General features: G+C 49.7%; 1 protein-coding gene across 1 annotated transcript in view; it reads left to right on the top strand.

The window, feature by feature from the left end:
• LOC130478975 (neuroblast differentiation-associated protein AHNAK-like) overlaps positions 1–19,700 on the top strand; it is a 30,681-nt gene extending 10,981 nt beyond the window's left edge. The window contains exons 7-13 of the mRNA XM_056851239.1: positions 213–3,863; positions 3,990–8,201; positions 8,328–9,647; positions 9,774–13,654; positions 13,757–14,708; positions 15,072–15,173; positions 15,972–19,700. Coding sequence (XP_056707217.1) covers positions 213–3,863; positions 3,990–8,201; positions 8,328–9,647; positions 9,774–13,654; positions 13,757–14,708; positions 15,072–15,173; positions 15,972–19,675 — 17,822 coding nt within the window. The 3' untranslated portion in view covers positions 19,676–19,700. The remainder of the gene's footprint in view (positions 1–212; positions 3,864–3,989; positions 8,202–8,327; positions 9,648–9,773; positions 13,655–13,756; positions 14,709–15,071; positions 15,174–15,971) is intronic.
• Positions 19,701–21,801: the final 2,101 nt, after the last annotated feature.

Here is a 21,801-nt window from a genome sequence, read left to right as displayed (position 1 = left end):
TAAACAACAGGCTGAAATCACACAATTGCCTCATGACGTTAACATGGCAAAAGGGACAATCTCTTTAGATCTCAAGGCTGCAGCACTTGAAATTCAGACACCATCAGCTGAGATACCTATTGAAGGCAGTGATTCAAAATTAGAAGGTGGTGATACGAAGTTCAAAATGCCTACATTCCACATGCCAAAGTTTGGCATTTCCCTTCCCAAAGGGAAAGCTGCTGTTGAGGGGGAAATCACCGTACCTTCCGTAGAGGTTGAGCACCCCACAGCCAAACTGAAAGGAGAAATAACTGTACCGTCCATCGAGACTGTCAAAATGCCCAAGATGAAGGGGCCCCCGATGGGCGTCACCCCCTCGAAAGTCGAGGGAGATGTGAAACATCTGGAAGGAGAAGTTTCCGTCACAGTGCCCAAAGCAGAAGGGAGCGTTGAGGGAGGCGGTATGCAGATAAACATGCCAAAATTCAAAATGCCCAGCATGGGCTTCTCCAAACCAGACATCAAAGGCCCGAAAGTAGACTTAGACCTCAGCCCGCCAAAGGTTGACGTCACTCGTCCCTACGCTGACGTCAGTATATCCAAAACTAAACTGAAAACAGGAGAACTTGCGGCCGACATCAGCATCTCAGCTCCTGAAGTCAAGATCCCAACAGAGCAGGCCTCCTTGGAACTCAAGGCACCAGAATTCCAAATCCAGGTACCGTCAGCTGAGTTAGCTATGGAGGTCAGCGAGGCGAAGATTGAGGGCATAGATGGCAAGTTCAAGATGCCTAAATTCCAGATGCCAAAGTTTGGCATTTCCCTTCCCAAAGGGAAAGACGCTGTCGAGGGAGAAATCACCGTACCTTCCGTAGAGGCTGAGCTCCCCACAGCCGAACTGAAAGGCAAAGTAACAGTACCGTCCGTCGAGACTGGCCTAAAGGTGTCAGGACCCCAGATTGAGGCCCCGAGCGTGCAAGTGGAGGTCGGTGAGAAGGGCAAAATCAAAATGCCAGATGTCAAGATGCCGAGTGTCAAAATGCCCAAGATGAAGGGCCCCCAGGGGGGCGTCACCCTCTCGAAGGTCGAGGGAGACGTGTCACTACCTAAAGTAGAAGCTAAATTACCGGAAGGGGAAGTCTCCGTCAAAGTGCCCAAAGCGGAAGGCAGCGTTGAGGGAGGCGGGATGCAGATACACATGCCAAAATTCAAAATGCCCAGCATGGGCTTCTCCAAACCAGACATCAAAGGCCCCAAAGTAGACTTAGACCTCAGCGCGCCAAAGGTTGACGTCACTCTTCCCTCCGCTGACGTCAGTATCTCCAAACCTGAACTGAAAACAGGAGAACTTGCGGCCGACATCAGCGTCTCAGCTCCTGAAGTCAAGATCCCAACAGAGCAGGCTTCCTTGGAACTCAAGGCACCAGAATTCCAAATCCAGGTACCGTCAGCTGAGTTAGCTGTGGAGGGCGGCGAGGCGAAGCTTGAGGGCATGGATGGCAAGTTCAAGATGCCTAAATTCCAGATGCCAAAGTTTGGCATTTCCCTTCCCAAAGGGAAAGCCGGTGTCGAGGGAGAAATCACCGTACCTTCCGTAGAGGCTGAGCTCCCCACAGCCGAACTGAAAGGCAAAGTAACAGTACCGTCCGTCGAGACTGGCCTAAAGGTGTCAGGACCCCAGATTGAGGCCCCGAGCGTGCAAGTGGAGGTCGGTGAGAAGGGCAAAATCAAAATGCCAGATGTCAAGATGCCGAGTGTCAAAATGCCCAAGATGAAGGGCCCCCAGGGGGGCGTCACCCTCTCGAAGGTCGAGGGAGACGTGTCACTTCCTAAAGTAGAAGCTAAATTACCGGAAGGGGAAGTCTCCGTCAAAGTGCCCAAAGCGGAAGGCAGCGTTGAGGGAGGCGGGATGCAGATACACATGCCAAAATTCAAAATGCCCAGCATGGGCTTCTCCAAACCAGACATCAAAGGCCCGAAAGTAGACTTAGACCTCAGCGCGCCAAAGGTTGACGTCACTCGTCCCTCCGCTGACGTCAGTATCTCCAAACCTGAACTGAAAACAGGAGAACTTGCGGCCGACATCAGCGTCTCAGCTCCTGAAGTCAAGATCCCAACAGAGCAGGCCTCCTTGGAACTCAAGGCACCAGAATTCCAAATCCAGGTACCGTCAGCTGAGTTAGCTGTGGAGGGCGGCGAGGCGAAGCTTGAGGGCATGGATGGCAAGTTCAAGATGCCTAAATTCCAGATGCCAAAGTTTGGCATTTCCCTTCCCAAAGGGAAAGCCGCTGTCGAGGGAGAAATCACCGTACCTTCCGTAGAGGCTGAGCTCCCCACAGCCGAACTGAAAGGCAAAGTAACAGCACCGTCCGTCGAGACTGGCCTAAAGGTGTCAGGACCCCAGATTGAGGCCCCGAGCGTGCAAGTGGAGGTCGGTGAGAAGGGCAAAATCAAAATGCCAGATGTCAAGATGCCGAGTGTCAAAATGCCCAAGATGAAGGGCCCGCAGGTGGGCGTCACCCTCTCGAAGGTCGAGGGAGACGTGTCACTTCCAAAAGTAGAAGCTAAATTACCGGAAGGGGAAGTCTCCATCAAAGTGCCCAAAGCGGAAGGCAGCGTTGAGGGAGGCGGGATGCAGATACACATGCCAAAATTCAAAATGCCCAGCATGGGCTTCTCCAAACCAGACATCAAAGGCCCCAAAGTAGACTTAGACCTCAGCGCGCCAAAGGTTGACGTCACTCTTCCCTCCGCTGACGTCAGTATCTCCAAACCTGAACTGAAAACAGGAGAACTTGCGGCCGACATCAGCGTCTCAGCTCCTGAAGTCAAGATCCCAACAGAGCAGGCTTCCTTGGAACTCAAGGCACCAGAATTCCAAATCCAGGTACCGTCAGCTGAGTTAGCTGTGGAGGGCGGCGAGGCGAAGCTTGAGGGCATGGATGGCAAGTTCAAGATGCCTAAATTCCAGATGCCAAAGTTTGGCATTTCCCTTCCCAAAGGGAAAGCCGCTGTCGAGGGAGAAATCACCGTACCTTCCGTAGAGGCTGAGCTCCCCACAGCCGAACTGAAAGGCAAAGTAACAGTACCGTCCGTCGAGACTGGCCTAAAGGTGTCAGGACCCCAGATTGAGGCCCCGAGCGTGCAAGTGGAGGTCGGTGAGAAGGGCAAAATCAAAATGCCAGATGTCAAGATGCCGAGTGTCAAAATGCCCAAGATGAAGGGCCCCCAGGTGGGCGTCACCCTCTCGAAGGTCGAGGGAGACGTGTCACTTCCTAAAGTAGAAGCTAAATTACCGGAAGGGGAAGTCTCCGTCAAAGTGCCCAAAGCGGAAGGCAGCGTTGAGGGAGGCGGGATGCAGATACACATGCCAAAATTCAAAATGCCCAGCATGGGCTTCTCCAAACCAGACATCAAAGGCCCGAAAGTAGACTTAGACCTCAGCGCGCCAAAGGTTGACGTCACTCTTCCCTCCGCTGACGTCAGTATCTCCAAACCTGAACTGAAAACAGGAGAACTTGCGGCCGACATCAGCGTCTCAGCTCCTGAAGTCAAGATCCCAACAGAGCAGGCCTCCTTGGAACTCAAGGCACCAGAATTCCAAATCCAGGTACCGTCAGCTGAGTTAGCTGTGGAGGGCGGCGAGGCGAAGCTTGAGGGCATGGATGGCAAGTTCAAGATGCCTAAATTCCAGATGCCAAAGTTTGGCATTTCCCTTCCCAAAGGGAAAGCCGCTGTCGAGGGAGAAATCACCGTACCTTCCGTAGAGGCTGAGCTCCCCACAGCCGAACTGAAAGGCAAAGTAACAGTACCGTCCGTCGAGACTGGCCTAAAGGTGTCAGGACCCCAGATTGAGGCCCCGAGCGTGCAAGTGGAGGTCGGTGAGAAGGGCCAAATCAAAATGCCAGATGTCAAGATGCCGAGTGTCAAAATGCCCAAGATGAAGGGCCCCCAGGTGGGCGTCACCCTCTCGAAGGTCGAGGGAGACGTGTCACTTCCTAAAGTAGAAGCTAAATTACCGGAAGGGGACGTCTCCGTCAAAGTGCCCAAAGCGGAAGGCAGCGTTGAGGGAGGCGGGATGCAGATACACATGCCAAAATTCAAAATGCCCAGCATGGGCTTCTCCAAACCAGACATCAAAGGCCCCAAAGTAGACTTAGACCTCAGCGCGCCAAAGGTTGACGTCACTCTTCCCTCCGCTGACGTCAGTATCTCCAAACCTGAACTGAAAACAGGAGAACTTGCGGCCGACATCAGCGTCTCAGCTCCTGAAGTCAAGATCCCAACAGAGCAGGCCTCCTTGGAAATCAAGGCACCAGAATTCCAAATCCAGGTACCGTCAGCTGAGTTAGCTGTGGAGGGCGGCGAGGCGAAGCTTGAGGGCATGGATGGCAAGTTCAAGATGCCTAAATTCCAGATGCCAAAGTTTGGCATTTCCCTTCCCAAAGGGAAAGCCGCTGTCGAGGGAGAAATCACCGTACCTTCCGTAGAGGCTGAGCTCCCCACAGCCGAACTGAAAGGCAAAGTAACAGTACCGTCCGTCGAGACTGGCCTAAAGGTGTCAGGACCCCAGATTGAGGCCCCGAGCGTGCAAGTGGAGGTCGGTGAGAAGGGCCAAATCAAAATGCCAGATGTCAAGATGCCGAGTGTCAAAATGCCCAAGATGAAGGGCCCCCAGGTGGGCGTCACCCTCTCGAAGGTCGAGGGAGATGTGTCACTTCCTAAAGTAGAAGCTAAATTACCGGAAGGGGAAGTCTCCGTCAAAGTGCCCAAAGCGGAAGGCAGCGTTGAGGGAGGCGGGATGCAGATACACATGCCAAAATTCAAAATGCCCAGCATGGGCTTCTCCAAACCAGACATCAAAGGCCCGAAAGTAGACTTAGACCTCAGAGCGCCAAAGGTTGACGTCACTCGTCCCTCCGCTGACGTCAGTATCTCCAAACCTGAACTGAAAACAGGAGAACTTGCGGCCGACATCAGCGTCTCAGCTCCTGAAGTCAAGATCCCAACAGAGCAGGCCTCCTTGGAACTCAAGGCACCAGAATTCCAAATCCAGGTACCGTCAGCTGAGTTAGCTGTGGAGGGCGGCGAGGCGAAGCTTGAGGGCATGGATGGCAAGTTCAAGATGCCTAAATTCCAGATGCCAAAGTTTGGCATTTCCCTTCCCAAAGGGAAAGCCGCTGTCGAGGGAGAAATCACCGTACCTTCCGTAGAGGCTGAGCTCCCCACAGCCGAACTGAAAGGCAAAGTAACAGTACCGTCCGTCGAGACTGGCCTAAAGGTGTCAGGACCCCAGATTGAGACCCCGAGCGTGCAAGTGGAGGTCGGTGAGAAGGGCAAAATCAAAATGCCAGATGTCAAGATGCCGAGTGTCAAAATGCCCAAGATGAAGGGCCCCCAGGTGGGCGTCACCCTCTCGAAGGTCGAGGGAGACGTGTCACTTCCTAAAGTAGAAGCTAAATTACCGGAAGGGGAAGTCTCCGTCAAAGTGCCCAAAGCGGAAGGCAGCGTTGAGGGAGGCGGGATGCAGATACACATGCCAAAATTCAAAATGCCCAGCATGGGCTTCTCCAAACCAGACATCAAAGGCCCGAAAGTAGACTTAGACCTCAGCGCGCCAAAGGTTGACGTCACTCGTCCCTCCGCTGACGTCAGTATCTCCAAACCTGAACTGAAAACAGGAGAACTTGCGGCCGACATCAGCGTCTCAGCTCCTGAAGTCAAGATCCCAACAGAGCAGGCCTCCTTGGAACTCAAGGCACCAGAATTCCAAATCCAGGTACCGTCAGCTGAGTTAGCTGTGGAGGGCGGCGAGGCGAAGCTTGAGGGCATGGATGGCAAGTTCAAGATGCCTAAATTCCAGATGCCAAAGTTTGGCATTTCCCTTCCCAAAGGGAAAGCCGCTGTCGAGGGAGAAATCACCGTACCTTCCGTAGAGGCTGAGCTCCCCACAGCCAAACTGAAAGGCAAAGTAACAGTACCGTCCGTCGAGACTGGCCTAAAGGTGTCAGGACCCCAGATTGAGGCCCCGAGCGTGCAAGTGGAGGTCGGTGAGAAGGGCAAAATCAAAATGCCAGATGTCAAGATGCCGAGTGTCAAAATGCCCAAGATGAAGGGCCCCCAGGTGGGCGTCACCCTCTCGAAGGTCGAGGGAGACGTGTCACTTCCTAAAGTAGAAGCTAAATTACCGGAAGGGGAAGTCTCCGTCAAAGTGCCCAAAGCGGAAGGCAGCGTTGAGGGAGGCGGGATGCAGATACACATGCCAAAATTCAAAATGCCCAGCATGGGCTTCTCCAAACCAGACATCAAAGGCCCGAAAGTAGACTTAGACCTCAGCGCGCCAAAGGTTGACGTCACTCTTCCCTCCGCTGACGTCAGTATCTCCAAACCTGAACTGAAAACAGGAGAACTTGCGGCCGACATCAGCGTCTCAGCTCCTGAAGTCAAGATCCCAACAGAGCAGGCCTCCTTGGAACTCAAGGCACCAGAATTCCAAATCCAGGTACCGTCAGCTGAGTTAGCTGTGGAGGGCGGCGAGGCGAAGCTTGAGGGCATGGATGGCAAGTTCAAGATGCCTAAATTCCAGATGCCAAAGTTTGGCATTTCCCTTCCCAAAGGGAAAGCCGCTGTCGAGGGAGAAATCACCGTACCTTCCGTAGAGGCTGAGCTCCCCACAGCCGAACTGAAAGGCAAAGTAACAGTACCGTCCGTCAAGACTGGCCTAAAGGTGTCAGGACCCCAGATTGAGGCCCCGAGCGTGCAAGTGGAGGTCGGTGAGAAGGGCCAAATCAAAATGCCAGATGTCAAGATGCCGAGTGTCAAAATGCCCAAGATGAAGGGCCCCCAGGTGGGCGTCACCCTCTCGAAGGTCGAGGGAGACGTGTCACTTCCTAAAGTAGAAGCTAAATTACAGGAAGGGGAAGTCTCCGTCAAAGTGCCCAAAGCGGAAGGCAGCGTTGAAGGAGGCGGGATGCAGATACACATGCCAAAATTCAAAATGCCCAGCATGGGCTTCTCCAAACCAGACATCAAAGGCCCGAAAGTAGACTTAGACCTCAGCGCGCCAAAGGTTGACGTCACTCTTCCCTCCGCTGACGTCAGTATCTCCAAACCTGAACTGAAAACAGGAGAACTTGCGGCCGACATCAGCGTCTCAGCTCCTGAAGTCAAGATCCCAACAGAGCAGGCCTCCTTGGAACTCAAGGCACCAGAATTCCAAATCCAGGTACCGTCAGCTGAGTTAGCTGTGGAGGGCGGCGAGGCGAAGCTTGAGGGCATGGATGGCAAGTTCAAGATGCCTAAATTCCAGATGCCAAAGTTTGGCATTTCCCTTCCCAAAGGGAAAGCCGCTGTCGAGGGAGAAATCACCGTACCTTCCGTAGAGGCTGAGCTCCCCACAGCCGAACTGAAAGGCAAAGTAACAGTACCGTCCGTCGAGACTGGCCTAAAGGTGTCAGGACCCCAGATTGAGGCCCCGAGCGTGCAAGTGGAGGTCGGTGAGAAGGGCAAAATCAAAATGCCAGATGTCAAGATGCCGAGTGTCAAAATGCCCAAGATGAAGGGCCCCCAGGTGGGCGTCACCCTCTCGAAGGTCGAGGGAGACGTGTCACTTCCTAAAGTAGAAGCTAAATTACCGGAAGGGGAAGTTTCCGTCAAAGTGCCCAAAGCGGAAGGCAGCGTTGAAGGAGGCGGGATGCAGATACACATGCCAAAATTCAAAATGCCCAGCATGGGCTTCTCCAAACCAGACATCAAAGGCCCCAAAGTAGACTTAGACCTCAGCGCGCCAAAGGTTGACGTCACTCTTCCCTCCGCTGACGTCAGTATCTCCAAACCTGAACTGAAAACAGGAGAACATGCGGCCGACATCAGCGTCTCAGCTCCTGAAGTCAAGATCCCAACAGAGCAGGCCTCCTTGGAACTCAAGGCACCAGAATTCCAAATCCAGGTACCGTCAGCTGAGTTAGCTGTGGAGGGCGGCGAGGCGAAGCTTGAGGGCATGGATGGCAAGTTCAAGATGCCTAAATTCCAGATGCCAAAGTTTGGCATTTCCCTTCCCAAAGGGAAAGCCGCTGTCGAGGGAGAAATCACCGTACCTTCCGTAGAGGCTGAGCTCCCCACAGCCGAACTGAAAGGCAAAGTAACAGTACCGTCCGTCGAGACTGGCCTAAAGGTGTCAGGACCCCAGATTGAGGCCCCGAGCGTGCAAGTGGAGGTCGGTGAGAAGGGCAAAATCAAAATGCCAGATGTCAAGATGCCGAGTGTCAAAATGCCCAAGATGAAGGGCCCCCAGGTGGGCGTCACCCTCTCGAAGGTCGAGGGAGACGTGTCACTTCCTAAAGTAGAAGCTAAATTACCGGAAGGGGAAGTCTCCGTCAAAGTGCCCAAAGCAGAAGGCAGCGTTGAGGGAGGCAGGATGCAGATACACATGCCAAAATTCAAAATGCCCAGCATGGGCTTCTCCAAACCAGACATCAAAGGCCCCAAAGTAGACTTAGACCTCAGCGCGCCAAAGGTTGACGTCACTCTTCCCTCCGCTGACGTCAGTATCTCCAAACCTGAACTGAAAACAGGAGAACTTGCGGCCGACATCAGCGTCTCAGCTCCTGAAGTCAAGATCCCAACAGAGCAGGCCTCCTTGGAACTCAAGGCACCAGAATTCCAAATCCAGGTACCGTCAGCTGAGTTAGCTGTGGAGGGCGGCGAGGCGAAGCTTGAGGGCATGGATGGCAAGTTCAAGATGCCTAAATTCCAGATGCCAAAGTTTGGCATTTCCCTTCCCAAAGGGAAAGCCGCTGTCGAGGGAGAAATCACCGTACCTTCCGTAGAGGCTGAGCTCCCCACAGCCAAACTGAAAGGCAAAGTAACAGTACCGTCCGTCGAGACTGGCCTAAAGGTGTCAGGACCCCAGATTGAGGCCCCGAGCGTGCAAGTGGAGGTCGGTGAGAAGGGCAAAATCAAAATGCCAGATGTCAAGATGCCGAGTGTCAAAATGCCCAAGATGAAGGGCCCCCAGGTGGGCGTCACCCTCTCGAAGGTCGAGGGAGACGTGTCACTTCCTAAAGTAGAAGCTAAATTACCGGAAGGGGAAGTTTCCGTCAAAGTGCCCAAAGCGGAAGGCAGCGTTGAGGGAGGCGGGATGCAGATACACATGCCAAAATTCAAAATGCCCAGCATGGGCTTCTCCAAACCAGACATCAAAGGCCCGAAAGTAGACTTAGACCTCAGCGCGCCAAAGGTTGACGTCACTCTTCCCTCCGCTGACGTCAGTATCTCCAAACCTGAACTGAAAACAGGAGAACATGCGGCCGACATCAGCGTCTCAGCTCCTGAAGTCAAGATCCCAACAGAGCAGGCCTCCTTGGAACTCAAGGCACCAGAATTCCAAATCCAGGTACCGTCAGCTGAGTTAGCTGTGGAGGGCGGCGAGGCGAAGCTTGAGGGCATGGATGGCAAGTTCAAGATGCCTAAATTCCAGATGCCAAAGTTTGGCATTTCCCTTCCCAAAGGGAAAGCCGCTGTCGAGGGAGAAATCACCGTACCTTCCGTAGAGGCTGAGCTCCCCACAGCCGAACTGAAAGGCAAAGTAACAGTACCGTCCGTCGAGACTGGCCTAAAGGTGTCAGGACCCCAGATTGAGGCCCCGAGCGTGCAAGTGGAGGTCGGTGAGAAGGGCAAAATCAAAATGCCAGATGTCAAGATGCCGAGTGTCAAAATGCCCAAGATGAAGGGCCCCCAGGTGGGCGTCACCCTCTCGAAGGTCGAGGGAGACGTGTCACTTCCTAAAGTAGAAGCTAAATTACCGGAAGGGGAAGTCTCCGTCAAAGTGCCCAAAGCGGAAGGCAGCGTTGAGGGAGGCGGGATGCAGATACACATGCCAAAATTCAAAATGCCCAGCATGGGCTTCTCCAAACCAGACATCAAAGGCCCGAAAGTAGACTTAGACCTCAGCGCGCCAAAGGTTGACGTCACTCTTCCCTCCGCTGACGTCAGTATCTCCAAACCTGAACTGAAAACAGGAGAACTTGCGGCCGACATCAGCGTCTCAGCTCCTGAAGTCAAGATCCCAACAGAGCAGGCCTCCTTGGAACTCAAGGCACCAGAATTCCAAATCCAGGTACCGTCAGCTGAGTTAGCTGTGGAGGGCGGCGAGGCGAAGCTTGAGGGCATGGATGGCAAGTTCAAGATGCCTAAATTCCAGATGCCAAAGTTTGGCATTTCCCTTCCCAAAGGGAAAGCCGCTGTCGAGGGAGAAATCACCGTACCTTCCGTAGAGGCTGAGCTCCCCACAGCCGAACTGAAAGGCAAAGTAACAGTACCGTCCGTCGAGACTGGCCTAAAGGTGTCAGGACCCCAGATTGAGGCCCCGAGCGTGCAAGTGGAGGTCGGTGAGAAGGGCAAAATCAAAATGCCAGATGTCAAGATGCCGAGTGTCAAAATGCCCAAGATGAAGGGCCCCCAGGTGGGCGTCACCCTCTCGAAGGTCGAGGGAGACGTGTCACTTCCTAAAGTAGAAGCTAAATTACCGGAAGGGGAAGTTTCCGTCAAAGTGCCCAAAGCGGAAGGCAGCGTTGAGGGAGGCGGGATGCAGATACACATGCCAAAATTCAAAATGCCCAGCATGGGCTTCTCCAAACCAGACATCAAAGGCCCCAAAGTAGACTTAGACCTCAGCGCGCCAAAGGTTGACGTCACTCTTCCCTCCGCTGACGTCAGTATCTCCAAACCTGAACTGAAAACAGGAGAACTTGCGGCCGACATCAGCGTCTCAGCTCCTGAAGTCAAGATCCCAACAGAGCAGGCCTCCTTGGAACTCAAGGCACCAGAATTCCAAATCCAGGTACCGTCAGCTGAGTTAGCTGTGGAGGGCGGCGAGGCGAAGCTTGAGGGCATGGATGGCAAGTTCAAGATGCCTAAATTCCAGATGCCAAAGTTTGGCATTTCCCTTCCCAAAGGGAAAGCCGCTGTCGAGGGAGAAATCACCGTACCTTCCGTAGAGGCTGAGCTCCCCACAGCCGAACTGAAAGGCAAAGTAACAGTACCGTCCGTCGAGACTGGCCTAAAGGTGTCAGGACCCCAGATTGAGGCCCCGAGCGTGCAAGTGGAGGTCGGTGAGAAGGGCAAAATCAAAATGCCAGATGTCAAGATGCCGAGTGTCAAAATGCCCAAGATGAAGGGCCCCCAGGTGGGCGTCACCCTCTCGAAGGTCGAGGGAGACGTGTCACTTCCTAAAGTAGAAGCTAAATTACCGGAAGGGGAAGTTTCCGTCAAAGTGCCCAAAGCGGAAGGCAGCGTTGAGGGAGGCGGGATGCAGATACACATGCCAAAATTCAAAATGCCCAGCATGGGCTTCTCCAAACCAGACATCAAAGGCCCGAAAGTAGACTTAGACCTCAGCGCGCCAAAGGTTGACGTCACTCTTCCCTCCGCTGACGTCAGTATCTCCAAACCTGAACTGAAAACAGGAGAACATGCGGCCGACATCAGCGTCTCAGCTCCTGAAGTCAAGATCCCAACAGAGCAGGCCTCCTTGGAACTCAAGGCACCAGAATTCCAAATCCAGGTACCGTCAGCTGAGTTAGCTGTGGAGGGCGGCGAGGCGAAGCTTGAGGGCATGGATGGCAAGTTCAAGATGCCTAAATTCCAGATGCCAAAGTTTGGCATTTCCCTTCCCAAAGGGAAAGCCGCTGTCGAGGGAGAAATCACCGTACCTTCCGTAGAGGCTGAGCTCCCCACAGCCGAACTGAAAGGCAAAGTAACAGTACCGTCCGTCGAGACTGGCCTAAAGGTGTCAGGACCCCAGATTGAGGCCCCGAGCGTGCAAGTGGAGGTCGGTGAGAAGGGCAAAATCAAAATGCCAGATGTCAAGATGCCGAGTGTCAAAATGCCCAAGATGAAGGGCCCCCAGGTGGGCGTCACCCTCTCGAAGGTCGAGGGAGACGTGTCACTTCCTAAAGTAGAAGCTAAATTACCGGAAGGGGAAGTCTCCGTCAAAGTGCCCAAAGCAGAAGGCAGCGTTGAGGGAGGCGGGATGCAGATACACATGCCAAAATTCAAAATGCCCAGCATGGGCTTCTCCAAACCAGACATCAAAGGCCCGAAAGTAGACTTAGACCTCAGCGCGCCAAAGGTTGACGTCACTCTTCCCTCCGCTGACGTCAGTATCTCCAAACCTGAACTGAAAACAGGAGAACTTGCGGCCGACATCAGCGTCTCAGCTCCTGAAGTCAAGATCCCAACAGAGCAGGCCTCCTTGGAACTCAAGGCACCAGAATTCCAAATCCAGGTACCGTCAGCTGAGTTAGCTGTGGAGGGCGGCGAGGCGAAGCTTGAGGGCATGGATGGCAAGTTCAAGATGCCTAAATTCCAGATGCCAAAGTTTGGCATTTCCCTTCCCAAAGGGAAAGCCGCTGTCGAGGGAGAAATCACCGTACCTTCCGTAGAGGCTGAGCTCCCCACAGCCGAACTGAAAGGCAAAGTAACAGTACCGTCCGTCGAGACTGGCCTAAAGGTGTCAGGACCCCAGATTGAGGCCCCGAGCGTGCAAGTGGAGGTCGGTGAGAAGGGCAAAATCAAAATGCCAGATGTCAAGATGCCGAGTGTCAAAATGCCCAAGATGAAGGGCCCCCAGGTGGGCGTCACCCTCTCGAAGGTCGAGGGAGACGTGTCACTTCCTAAAGTAGAAGCTAAATTACCGGAAGGCGATGTCTCTGTCAAAGTGCCCAAAGCGGAAGGCAGCGTTGAGGGAGGCGGGATGCAGATACACATGCCAAAATTCAAAATGCCCAGCATGGGCTTCTCCAAACCAGATATCAAAGGCCCGAAAGTAGACTTAGACCTCAGCGCGCCAAAGGTTGACGTCACTCTTCCCTCCGCTGACGTCAGTATCTCCAAACCTGAACTGAAAACAGGAGAACTTGCGGCCGACATCAGCGTCTCAGCTCCTGAAGTCAAGATCCCAACAGAGCAGGCCTCCTTGGAACTCAAGGCACCAGAATTCCAAATCCAGGTACCGTCAGCTGAGTTAGCTGTGGAGGGCGGCGAGGCGAAGCTTGAGGGCATGGATGGCAAGTTCAAGATGCCTAAATTCCAGATGCCAAAGTTTGGCATTTCCCTTCCCAAAGGGAAAGCCGCTGTCGAGGGAGAAATCACCGTACCTTCCGTAGAGGCTGAGCTCCCCACAGCCGAACTGAAAGGCAAAGTAACAGTACCGTCCGTCGAGACTGGCCTAAAGGTGTCAGGACCCCAGATTGAGGCCCCGAGCGTGCAAGTGGAGGTCGGTGAGAAGGGCAAAATCAAAATGCCAGATGTCAAGATGCCGAGTGTCAAAATGCCCAAGATGAAGGGCCCCCAGGTGGGCGTCACCCTCTCGAAGGTCGAGGGAGACGTGTCACTTCCTAAAGTAGAAGCTAAATTACCGGAAGGCGATGTCTCTGTCAAAGTGCCCAAAGCGGAAGGCAGCGTTGAGGGAGGCGGGATGCAGATACACATGCCAAAATTCAAAATGCCCAGCATGGGCTTCTCCAAACCAGATATCAAAGGCCCGAAAGTAGACTTAGACCTCAGCGCGCCAAAGGTTGACGTCACTCTTCCCTCCGCTGACGTCAGTATCTCCAAACCTGAACTGAAAACAGGAGAACTTGCGGCCGACATCAGCGTCTCAGCTCCTGAAGTCAAGATCCCAACAGAGCAGGCCTCCTTGGAACTCAAGGCACCAGAATTCCAAATCCAGGTACCGTCAGCTGAGTTAGCTGTGGAGGGCGGCGAGGCGAAGCTTGAGGGCATGGATGGCAAGTTCAAGATGCCTAAATTCCAGATGCCAAAGTTTGGCATTTCCCTTCCCAAAGGGAAAGCCGCTGTCGAGGGAGAAATCACCGTACCTTCCGTAGAGGCTGAGCTCCCCACAGCCGAACTGAAAGGCAAAGTAACAGTACCGTCCGTCGAGACTGGCCTAAAGGTGTCAGGACCCCAGATTGAGGCCCCGAGCGTGCAAGTGGAGGTCGGTGAGAAGGGCAAAATCAAAATGCCAGATGTCAAGATGCCGAGTGTCAAAGTACCCAAAATTAAGGGCCCCCAGGTAGATGTCACCCTGCCAAAACTCGAGGGAGAAGTGTCTCTTCCTAAAGTAGAAGCTAAGCTACCAAAAGGAGAAGTCTCCATCAAGGTGCCCGAAGCGGAAGTCAGTGTTGAGGGAAGCGGGATGAAGATACACATGCCAAAATTCAAAATGCCCAGCATGGGCTTCTCCAAAACACACATCAAAGGCCCGAAAGTAGACTTAGACCTCAGTGCGCCAAAGGTTGACGTCACTCTTCCCCCCGCTGACGTCAGTATCTCCAAACCTGAACTGAAAACAGGAGAACTTGTGGCTGAAATCAGCGTCTCAGCCCCTGAAGTCAAGATCCCAACAGCGCAGGCCTCCTTGGAACTCAAGTCACCAGACTTCCAAATCCAGGCACCATCAGCGGAGGTAGCTGTGGAGGGCGGCGAGGCAAATCTTGCAGGCGTGGACAGCAAGTTCAAAATGCCTAAATTCCAGATTCCAAAGTTTGGCATTTCCCTTCCCAAAGGGAAAGCCGCTGTCGAGGGCGAAATTACCGGACCTTCCATAGAGGCTGAGCTCTCCACAGCAGAACTGAAAGGCAAAGTAACAGTACCGTCCGTCGAGGCTGGCATAAAGTTGGCAGGACCCCAGATTGAGGCCCCGAGCATGCAAGTAGAGGTCGGTGAGAAGGTTCCAGAAATAAGCGGTGAATTTTTATCTGTTGACACTGATTTCAGTGCTACGGAGATAACAGTCGATGGCTCAAAGGGGAAGATGAAAATGCCAAGATTTCACATGCCAAAGTTTGGATTATCACGTACTAAAGATAAAATGGTAGAAAGCAAAGGTATTGCTTCCAAAGCTGACATTGACATACCTGGCATAGACACTGATGTGCAAATCCTGGATATCAGAACAATTGAGTCCTCTGAAATGGAGGGAGATGTTTCAGACCTTAATGTTCATGCTTCACCAGCAAAAGGGCTCCAGAGACCAAAAACTGATATTCAGATATCAGGTATAGAGGTTTCTTTTCCATCTGTAGATGTTTTGGTTCCCGAGACAGAAGTGAACATCCAGGCTCCAGATTTAGATATCAAAGGTTTAAAAATGGAAGCCAGTGAGAAAGACACAACTGAAAAAGAAAGTAAGTTTAAAATGCCAAAATTCAAGCTGCCGTCTTTTAACTGGTCTCCCAAAAAAGAAGCAAGCATTTCCGGTCTTGTTGATGCAAACTTGGAAGACCCCTCACTAAAAATTTCAACAAGTGAGCAAGAACCTGAATTAACCCTGACTGTAGAAGAAGTTGATGATGAGGTCATTGAACTGCATAGTCATGTTTTTATTGATAAAGACAGTGAAAGGAGTAAATTTAGACGGCCACAGTTCAGCATGCCGAAATTATCTCTTCCAAAAATGAAGGGTTATAAAGCTGAAATGTCAGTGTCACCACTGGAAAGTGACTTTAAAGTATCAGAGCAACAAGATCAAGGAGATAGTACACTGCAGATCCCAGAGAAAGAAATCAGTGGAGAGCATGCTAAAAAAGGCATAAAAGTGCCCAAAGTTAAACTCCCAAGCCTAGAGCTTTCCAAACCAGAAATTAAAGCTCCAGATGTTGACATGGCGGTCAGCTTACCGAAAAGTGACATCCAATTCCCTACATCTGATGTCAGTCTTTCAAAACCTGGATTAAAATTGGGTGATGTTGGGGTTGATGTTAGTACAGTAAAAATGGAAGGACAGTCGGCTGAGCTATCTTTAGATGGGGCAGAGATTAAATTGGAAGGTGTGGAAGGAAAGATGAAAAAGCCCAAATTCCAAAGGCCCAGGTTTGGGATTTCATTTTCTAAAGGAAAAGTTCCTGACACTCAGGTTAGTTTACCGTCAATAGAGGCAGAGGTTCCCCAGCTGAAAACAACAACAGATATTGCTGATATTGCAGTGGAAGCATCAACATTTGAAGCTGAATATGCTGTAGCTGGTGGAGAAACATTTGTGGATGAAAAAATAAAAATCCCTCCAATTCCTAAAGCGGTCAAGACTCCTGCACTGGACATAAAGTTCCCATCAGCTGGGCTTTCTATGCCACCATCAGAAAAAGACTTTCAGAATTTAGCAGACATATCGAAGGAAGACAAACCAGAAGGAGATTTGAGGACTGGGATTTTAGATACAGAAGAGAAAGAAGGACACTTCAAAATGCCAAAATTCAAATTGCCGTCATTTAGTTGGTCCCCTAAAAAAGAAGCAAGCCTTAAAACAGACGTAAAAGATCCTTTGGAAGAACCTAAAATCGCACTGCCAGAGGATACAGATGCAGAACTGACAGTAGTTATATCAGAAGATCAAGGGGTCCAGATGGACCTTGATGCTGAGATGTCTTCAAAGAAAGGCCAGGCGAAAAGGCCTCATTTTGCCATGCCCAAAATCTCTCGCCCTAAGCCAAAATTACCTAAATCACAGGCCAGCCTATCAAAAGTAGAGGCAGATATAACTGAGGAAAGAGAAGGAGTGCTGGTACAAATACCTGATATTGAAAGCAGTTTTACCACCCGTGATGAAGAAGCAACAGAAATAAGTATTAAAATGCCAAAAGGAATATCAAAACCAGAAACCAAAATCGATATAGGCGCTAAAGTACCTGCAGCTGTTGTTAAAGTTCCTATGACTGATCATTCATTTGAGCTCAAGAGTTCGGAAAGAGGATTTGAAGGAACATCCAGTGAAATCGATATGGATACTGCAGGTCAGAAAAGTGACAACTTTGAAATTAGACTTCCAAAACTCCAGATGCCAAAGTTTGGAATCTCCGTTTCTGAAGGGGAAGTGCCTAAGAGTGAGATTGTCATGCCGGTTATGAAAAGTGAAGCATCCAAACGACAAGTGACAACAGAGAGACTTGACGGAGAAGCACCAGTCCTGGAAGTTCAAGCGGATACTGCTGATGTCGAAATGAAGGGTTCCTCTGTGAAAATCGAAGGGCCGCCCATGCCCACAGCTGAAACCAAAGCCCCTGACATGTATACGTCTAGCCTTAAGGAGAAGGATATCGATGCAAAAGGAGAACATGAAATTCAGACGGAGGAGTCTCAGGGCTGGTTTAAAATGCCCAAGTTCAGAATGCCTTCGTTTGGCCGGTCGTCTTTAAAGGATAAAAAAAGTGATGCTAAGGATGAGAGTAACCTCGGGAAGGCTGACATGCAAGTTGAAATAAAGACCCTTGAAACTGCAGCACAGTCTCTCCATGCGGACACTGAGTCCTGTTCTGGAAAGGACAGTTTAGAAGGCAAAGTCACATTTCCTCCAGTGGCCATTCCAGAGGATCAAGGCAGTCTTCTGCAACCTTCGGGGAAAATAGATATTAAATTAAGTGTGGAGGGGACTAAAACATATGCTGATGTAGTTAAACATAGTGCTGACGAACAACTGCAGAAGCCTCCATTCTCCGGCCCTAGAGATGGGCTGAGTAGTTCAGAAGTGGGGTATTCTGTCGAAACAAAGAGGTTAGACATGGGAACTGATGCAGCAGCATCCACTGAAATTAGTGTGGATGGAACAGAAAGGAGAATTGGCATAGCTGGTCCAAAAGTAGAGGTCGTTGTGCAAAGCCGAGATGCAGCAGCAAAAACTGAGAAGACGTCGAGTGAAACGAAATCACCAAAAAAGGACATTCAAGGACAAGAAAGTGTGTTCAAAATGCCAAAGTTCAGCGTGCCTTCATTTGGATGGTCTACCCCAAAGAGCGCTGGCAAGGTTGCTGAAGATATACCTAACCTGGAAGAGCCCGAGGCAGCCCTGCCGGAAATTAAAATGGAAGTTTCGATGACTGATGAAGACTTTGAAATAATAGAGTTGCCTGTTGAAGGTTTTGAAAAGGAAGCGCCCACAGAAGTCGAGGTGAAAGCAGAAGAAAGAGACAGGTCAAGTAAAGCAAAAGCATCTAAATTCAAGATGCCAAAGTTTGGCAGTCTGCGTTCCAAATCACGGGACGCAGAAGTTCATGCTGATTCACCAAAAGCACAAGCTGAGGGATCACTAGCTAAAACTGAAGGAGGCACATTAGAAGTCCAGAGTCAAAAGGGAGAAGGGTCTGTTGACCTAAAATGTACAAAACTAGATACAGTGGACAAGGTATCTGAAGATTCAGAGCTAAATTTCCATATTCCAAAATTTAAAATGCCCAAGTTCATACACAGCACACCCACAGCTGAAGGACAAGTTTTGTGTTCAGAAGGAACAACAGATGAGAAATGTGCTGATATTGATGGTGCATCTCTACTGGAACTCAGGACTAAAGTCCTCGAAGAGAAAGCAGACCAGACAGGTTATGATATCCAGAAATCCACAGCCAGGATTACAACATTAACTGAACCTGCTATTCAGAGAACAAAGGTAGAAAGCAAAGTGCCATCTAAAGAGTCTGTGTTTTCAGAGACCTCAGTATGCATACAGAGACCGATGGAACTTAGCACTGGTTTTCCTAAAGAGCAGATCGATACCATGGGTACTATTATCCATAAGTCGGTGGCTAAAATTACAACACTGACCGAACCAGACATTCAGACAACACACCTTGAGATTAAACTCCCATCTGCAGATCCCTTTACTCCAGATGCATCAGTGCACATTCAAGGGCTTCGTGGCGAGAGTAAAGAAACAAAGATAGAAGGGACGTCGGTGCTTGGTTATGATCGTGAAAGTCAGGAAACGTTCTCCACTCAGATAGTGAGAGAATCTGAGATTCCACCATCAGAAATCAAAACTGCAACCTATGGGTTTTCTCTGCTGAAACTGAAGATGCAGGAACCACACTTGAGCGTAGGTGTACCAGTCAAATATTCTTCTACGGAAGATATGAGTGAAACCTTTGAGAGCGAAGATTTCCAGCCAAAGCTTTCAGTTGAAAGTTCAGGAATAACAACACAGAAGACTGTCTCTGTTGGATTTAAAGTATCTGACAAGGGCCAAGGTACATCTGGTGATTTCAGTGAAGGAGCATCTTCCACCGCAAGGTTGACAAAACTGAAACCATTTACTGTTGAAGTTCAATCTTCTAGTGAATTTGCAGACAGTTATTTTGATAAGCAACCAAAAGAGATATATGTTTCTGCTGTCTCCAAAGATGATGAAGAAACGAAAACTTCCGAAACTGGAGAAGAGCCCACAGAACAAAAAGAAAGTTCAGATAGCAGCAGTTCTTCGGGCAGGTTTAAATTATGGTTTCCATCTATCGGGTTTTCTTCCTCCGTTGATGACACAACCACAGATTCCAAAGCTGAAAGCCAAACAACGTTTCCAGAAGAAACGCAACCCAAAGACCCATCTACAACAGACAGTGACTCTGCTAAGCAAACTGGGTGGTTCAGATTTCCCAAGTTAGGTTTTTCATCTCCAACAAAAAAAGTCAAGGAAGTTGACAAAGAAGAAGAGTCGGATCCAAAAAAGAGGAAACCTCAGGGTGAAGAAAGTCCAACAGAAAAAACTGAAATGTTTTTTGATGCCCAAGAAACTTTACCACCAAAAGAGATAGTTGCAGAGGCAGAAGAAATCTCAGCCATTGTTTCATCTTCAGCAAGAACCGAATTGATACTACTAGAGAAAGAGAAAGCCGCATCTCAAAGTATTCCTGAAGAGCCATCGAAATGAGTGGGCTTCTCCTCAGCATTCAGTCATACATGAGAAAATATGATGGTGGAAAAACCTTTCAAAATAACCAAAAAAATATTGTCTACTTTCCAGCAAAATGAGAGAGGAATATTGTCTAATTGCTTAAAAACACTCAAATGAATATATTAAGCTACAGTAGTGTTCCGAAGATCATGACATTTATTGCATGGGATACGTACATAAACAGGCCAACCAAACTACTGATAAAAGGTGTTTGTCGTTCTAATGAAGCCAACAGATATATTTTCTGCTAATGTGCGCAGAAATCTTCTTTCTTCGAGTGGAACAATGACAGAACAAGAGAGTAAACATGAGCATGTGAGAAACACAGCAATGATTTTGTTCTAGATTATTTGCAGAGAATAGTAAGAAGCTAATGCTGGGAGAATTTAAAAAAAATTCTTTGTTAGATTTTTATTTTTTTAACTATTTCTGCTGCTATCTTATGAAAAAATATATATTTTTTCATTATCTTAAAGAGCAATAGGTTCATTCCGGGATCATTTTAAAACAACATAGACCAAACGTAAATAATAATGTAGATATTACAATGCTTATTCTTTTCCGGTTTGGAAGTAGGGTAACATTTTGCTTCTTCTTTTAAAAGCTCAGCGTCTCTGACGGGGAAGTATAGATATATGTATACACAGATTTTCAGCATTATCAGTCATCTACAGCTCAGTTAAACAGAAGTATTAAGAAAAAAAGTAAAGCAATTTATATCTCAACCCTAACCCTTTGCACCAACAGACCCGTATATGATTTCCTGCAATAGTTGTATCGTAATGTCCTTCTTGATGGTGGTTGTGAATATAACCCAACCTGAGCATTTGAGCGCCAAAAAAAATATATCTGAGGTCTGCTTCAGAAATTACTTTTCATTATCAATTCTCTGAACTGCCCACATTTTGAGAGCTGTGTCAGTGTGATATTTAGAGAGTTTTATGTCTGCCAGTTCGTATCAGAACTTGCTGCATCAGGGCGCCTTGTAGCCATATGAAAAAACCTTACTCGTTGTCATTCCTGGCCATTCCACACTGGGATAAGTTGTGCTTGTCTATCTACTGTATTGTGTGGAAACCAGCGTTTGTAACGCTGCTGCAGATGTTTCACGCCTTTGCAAGGGAGTGTCAAACAGTGGAATCCTGTACAAAGCAAGTAAATTCCAGCCACAAGCTGGAAGCTGACGCAAAAAGCTTTTCCTTTTGGGCTAGTGTACCACTGGGTGTTTTTCTAAGTAGGCTCCCCGTTTTAGGGTGAACACAGGATGAATGACAGATGATGACGAACGATCTTACCACAGTGTGCATCTAACAACTTCTTAATTTGTTCCTTTACATTGTCCTTTCATGCAGTGGGTTATTTCTGTGAACATAAAAGTGCCTTTTAGTCATTGTGACTAATAGCCGCTGATGGACCTTATCCTCCAAGAATCCGCCTAATCCCTTTTGGAAGCCATCTATGCCCATGGCCACCCTTCCTGTGGCCATGATTCTCACTGATTACTCTTTGAGTAAACAGGTGCTTCCTTTTGTCTGTCCACTCCCAATCGGCTTCATTGGGTGCTTGTGGGTTCTAGTATTAGGAGACAAAGCCAAGTGATTCCTGTTCACCCATGCATAATTTTGGCATCTTCCCTCAGTGTGGTGTAGTGGTTAAGAGCAGTGATTTGGAGTGGTGGACTCTAATCTGGAGAACCAGGTTTGATTCCCCACTCCTCCACATGAGCGGCAGATGCTAATCTGGTGAACTGGGTTGGTTTCCCCGCTCCTACCCATGAAGTCAGCTGGATGACCTTGGGCTAGTCACAGCTCTCTCCAAACTCTCACAGGGTGTCTGTTGTGGGGAGGGGAAGGGAAGGTGATTGTATTCCCTTTTTGAGATATGGGGACCAAAACTCTCCAACCACATTCTAAATGTGGCCATGCCATAGGTGTATACAAGGGCATTGCAGAACGAGCTGTTCTGTTTTCAATCCCTTTTCTGATAGTAACACAGAATTTGCCTCTTTGCAACTACTTTTTAAAACTAAGAGATACACCACGTCAAAATGGCCTTCTCTATACCACTGCAAGTAGTTACCACTTGTCAGTGTTCATCTTTAT

This window comes from Euleptes europaea, chromosome 6 (genome assembly GCF_029931775.1).
Source record: "Euleptes europaea isolate rEulEur1 chromosome 6, rEulEur1.hap1, whole genome shotgun sequence".
Lineage (NCBI taxonomy): Eukaryota > Metazoa > Chordata > Lepidosauria > Squamata > Sphaerodactylidae > Euleptes > Euleptes europaea.
The sequence above is the reverse complement of the archived record's forward strand: the minus strand, read 5'-3'. Positions and strand labels throughout refer to the sequence as shown.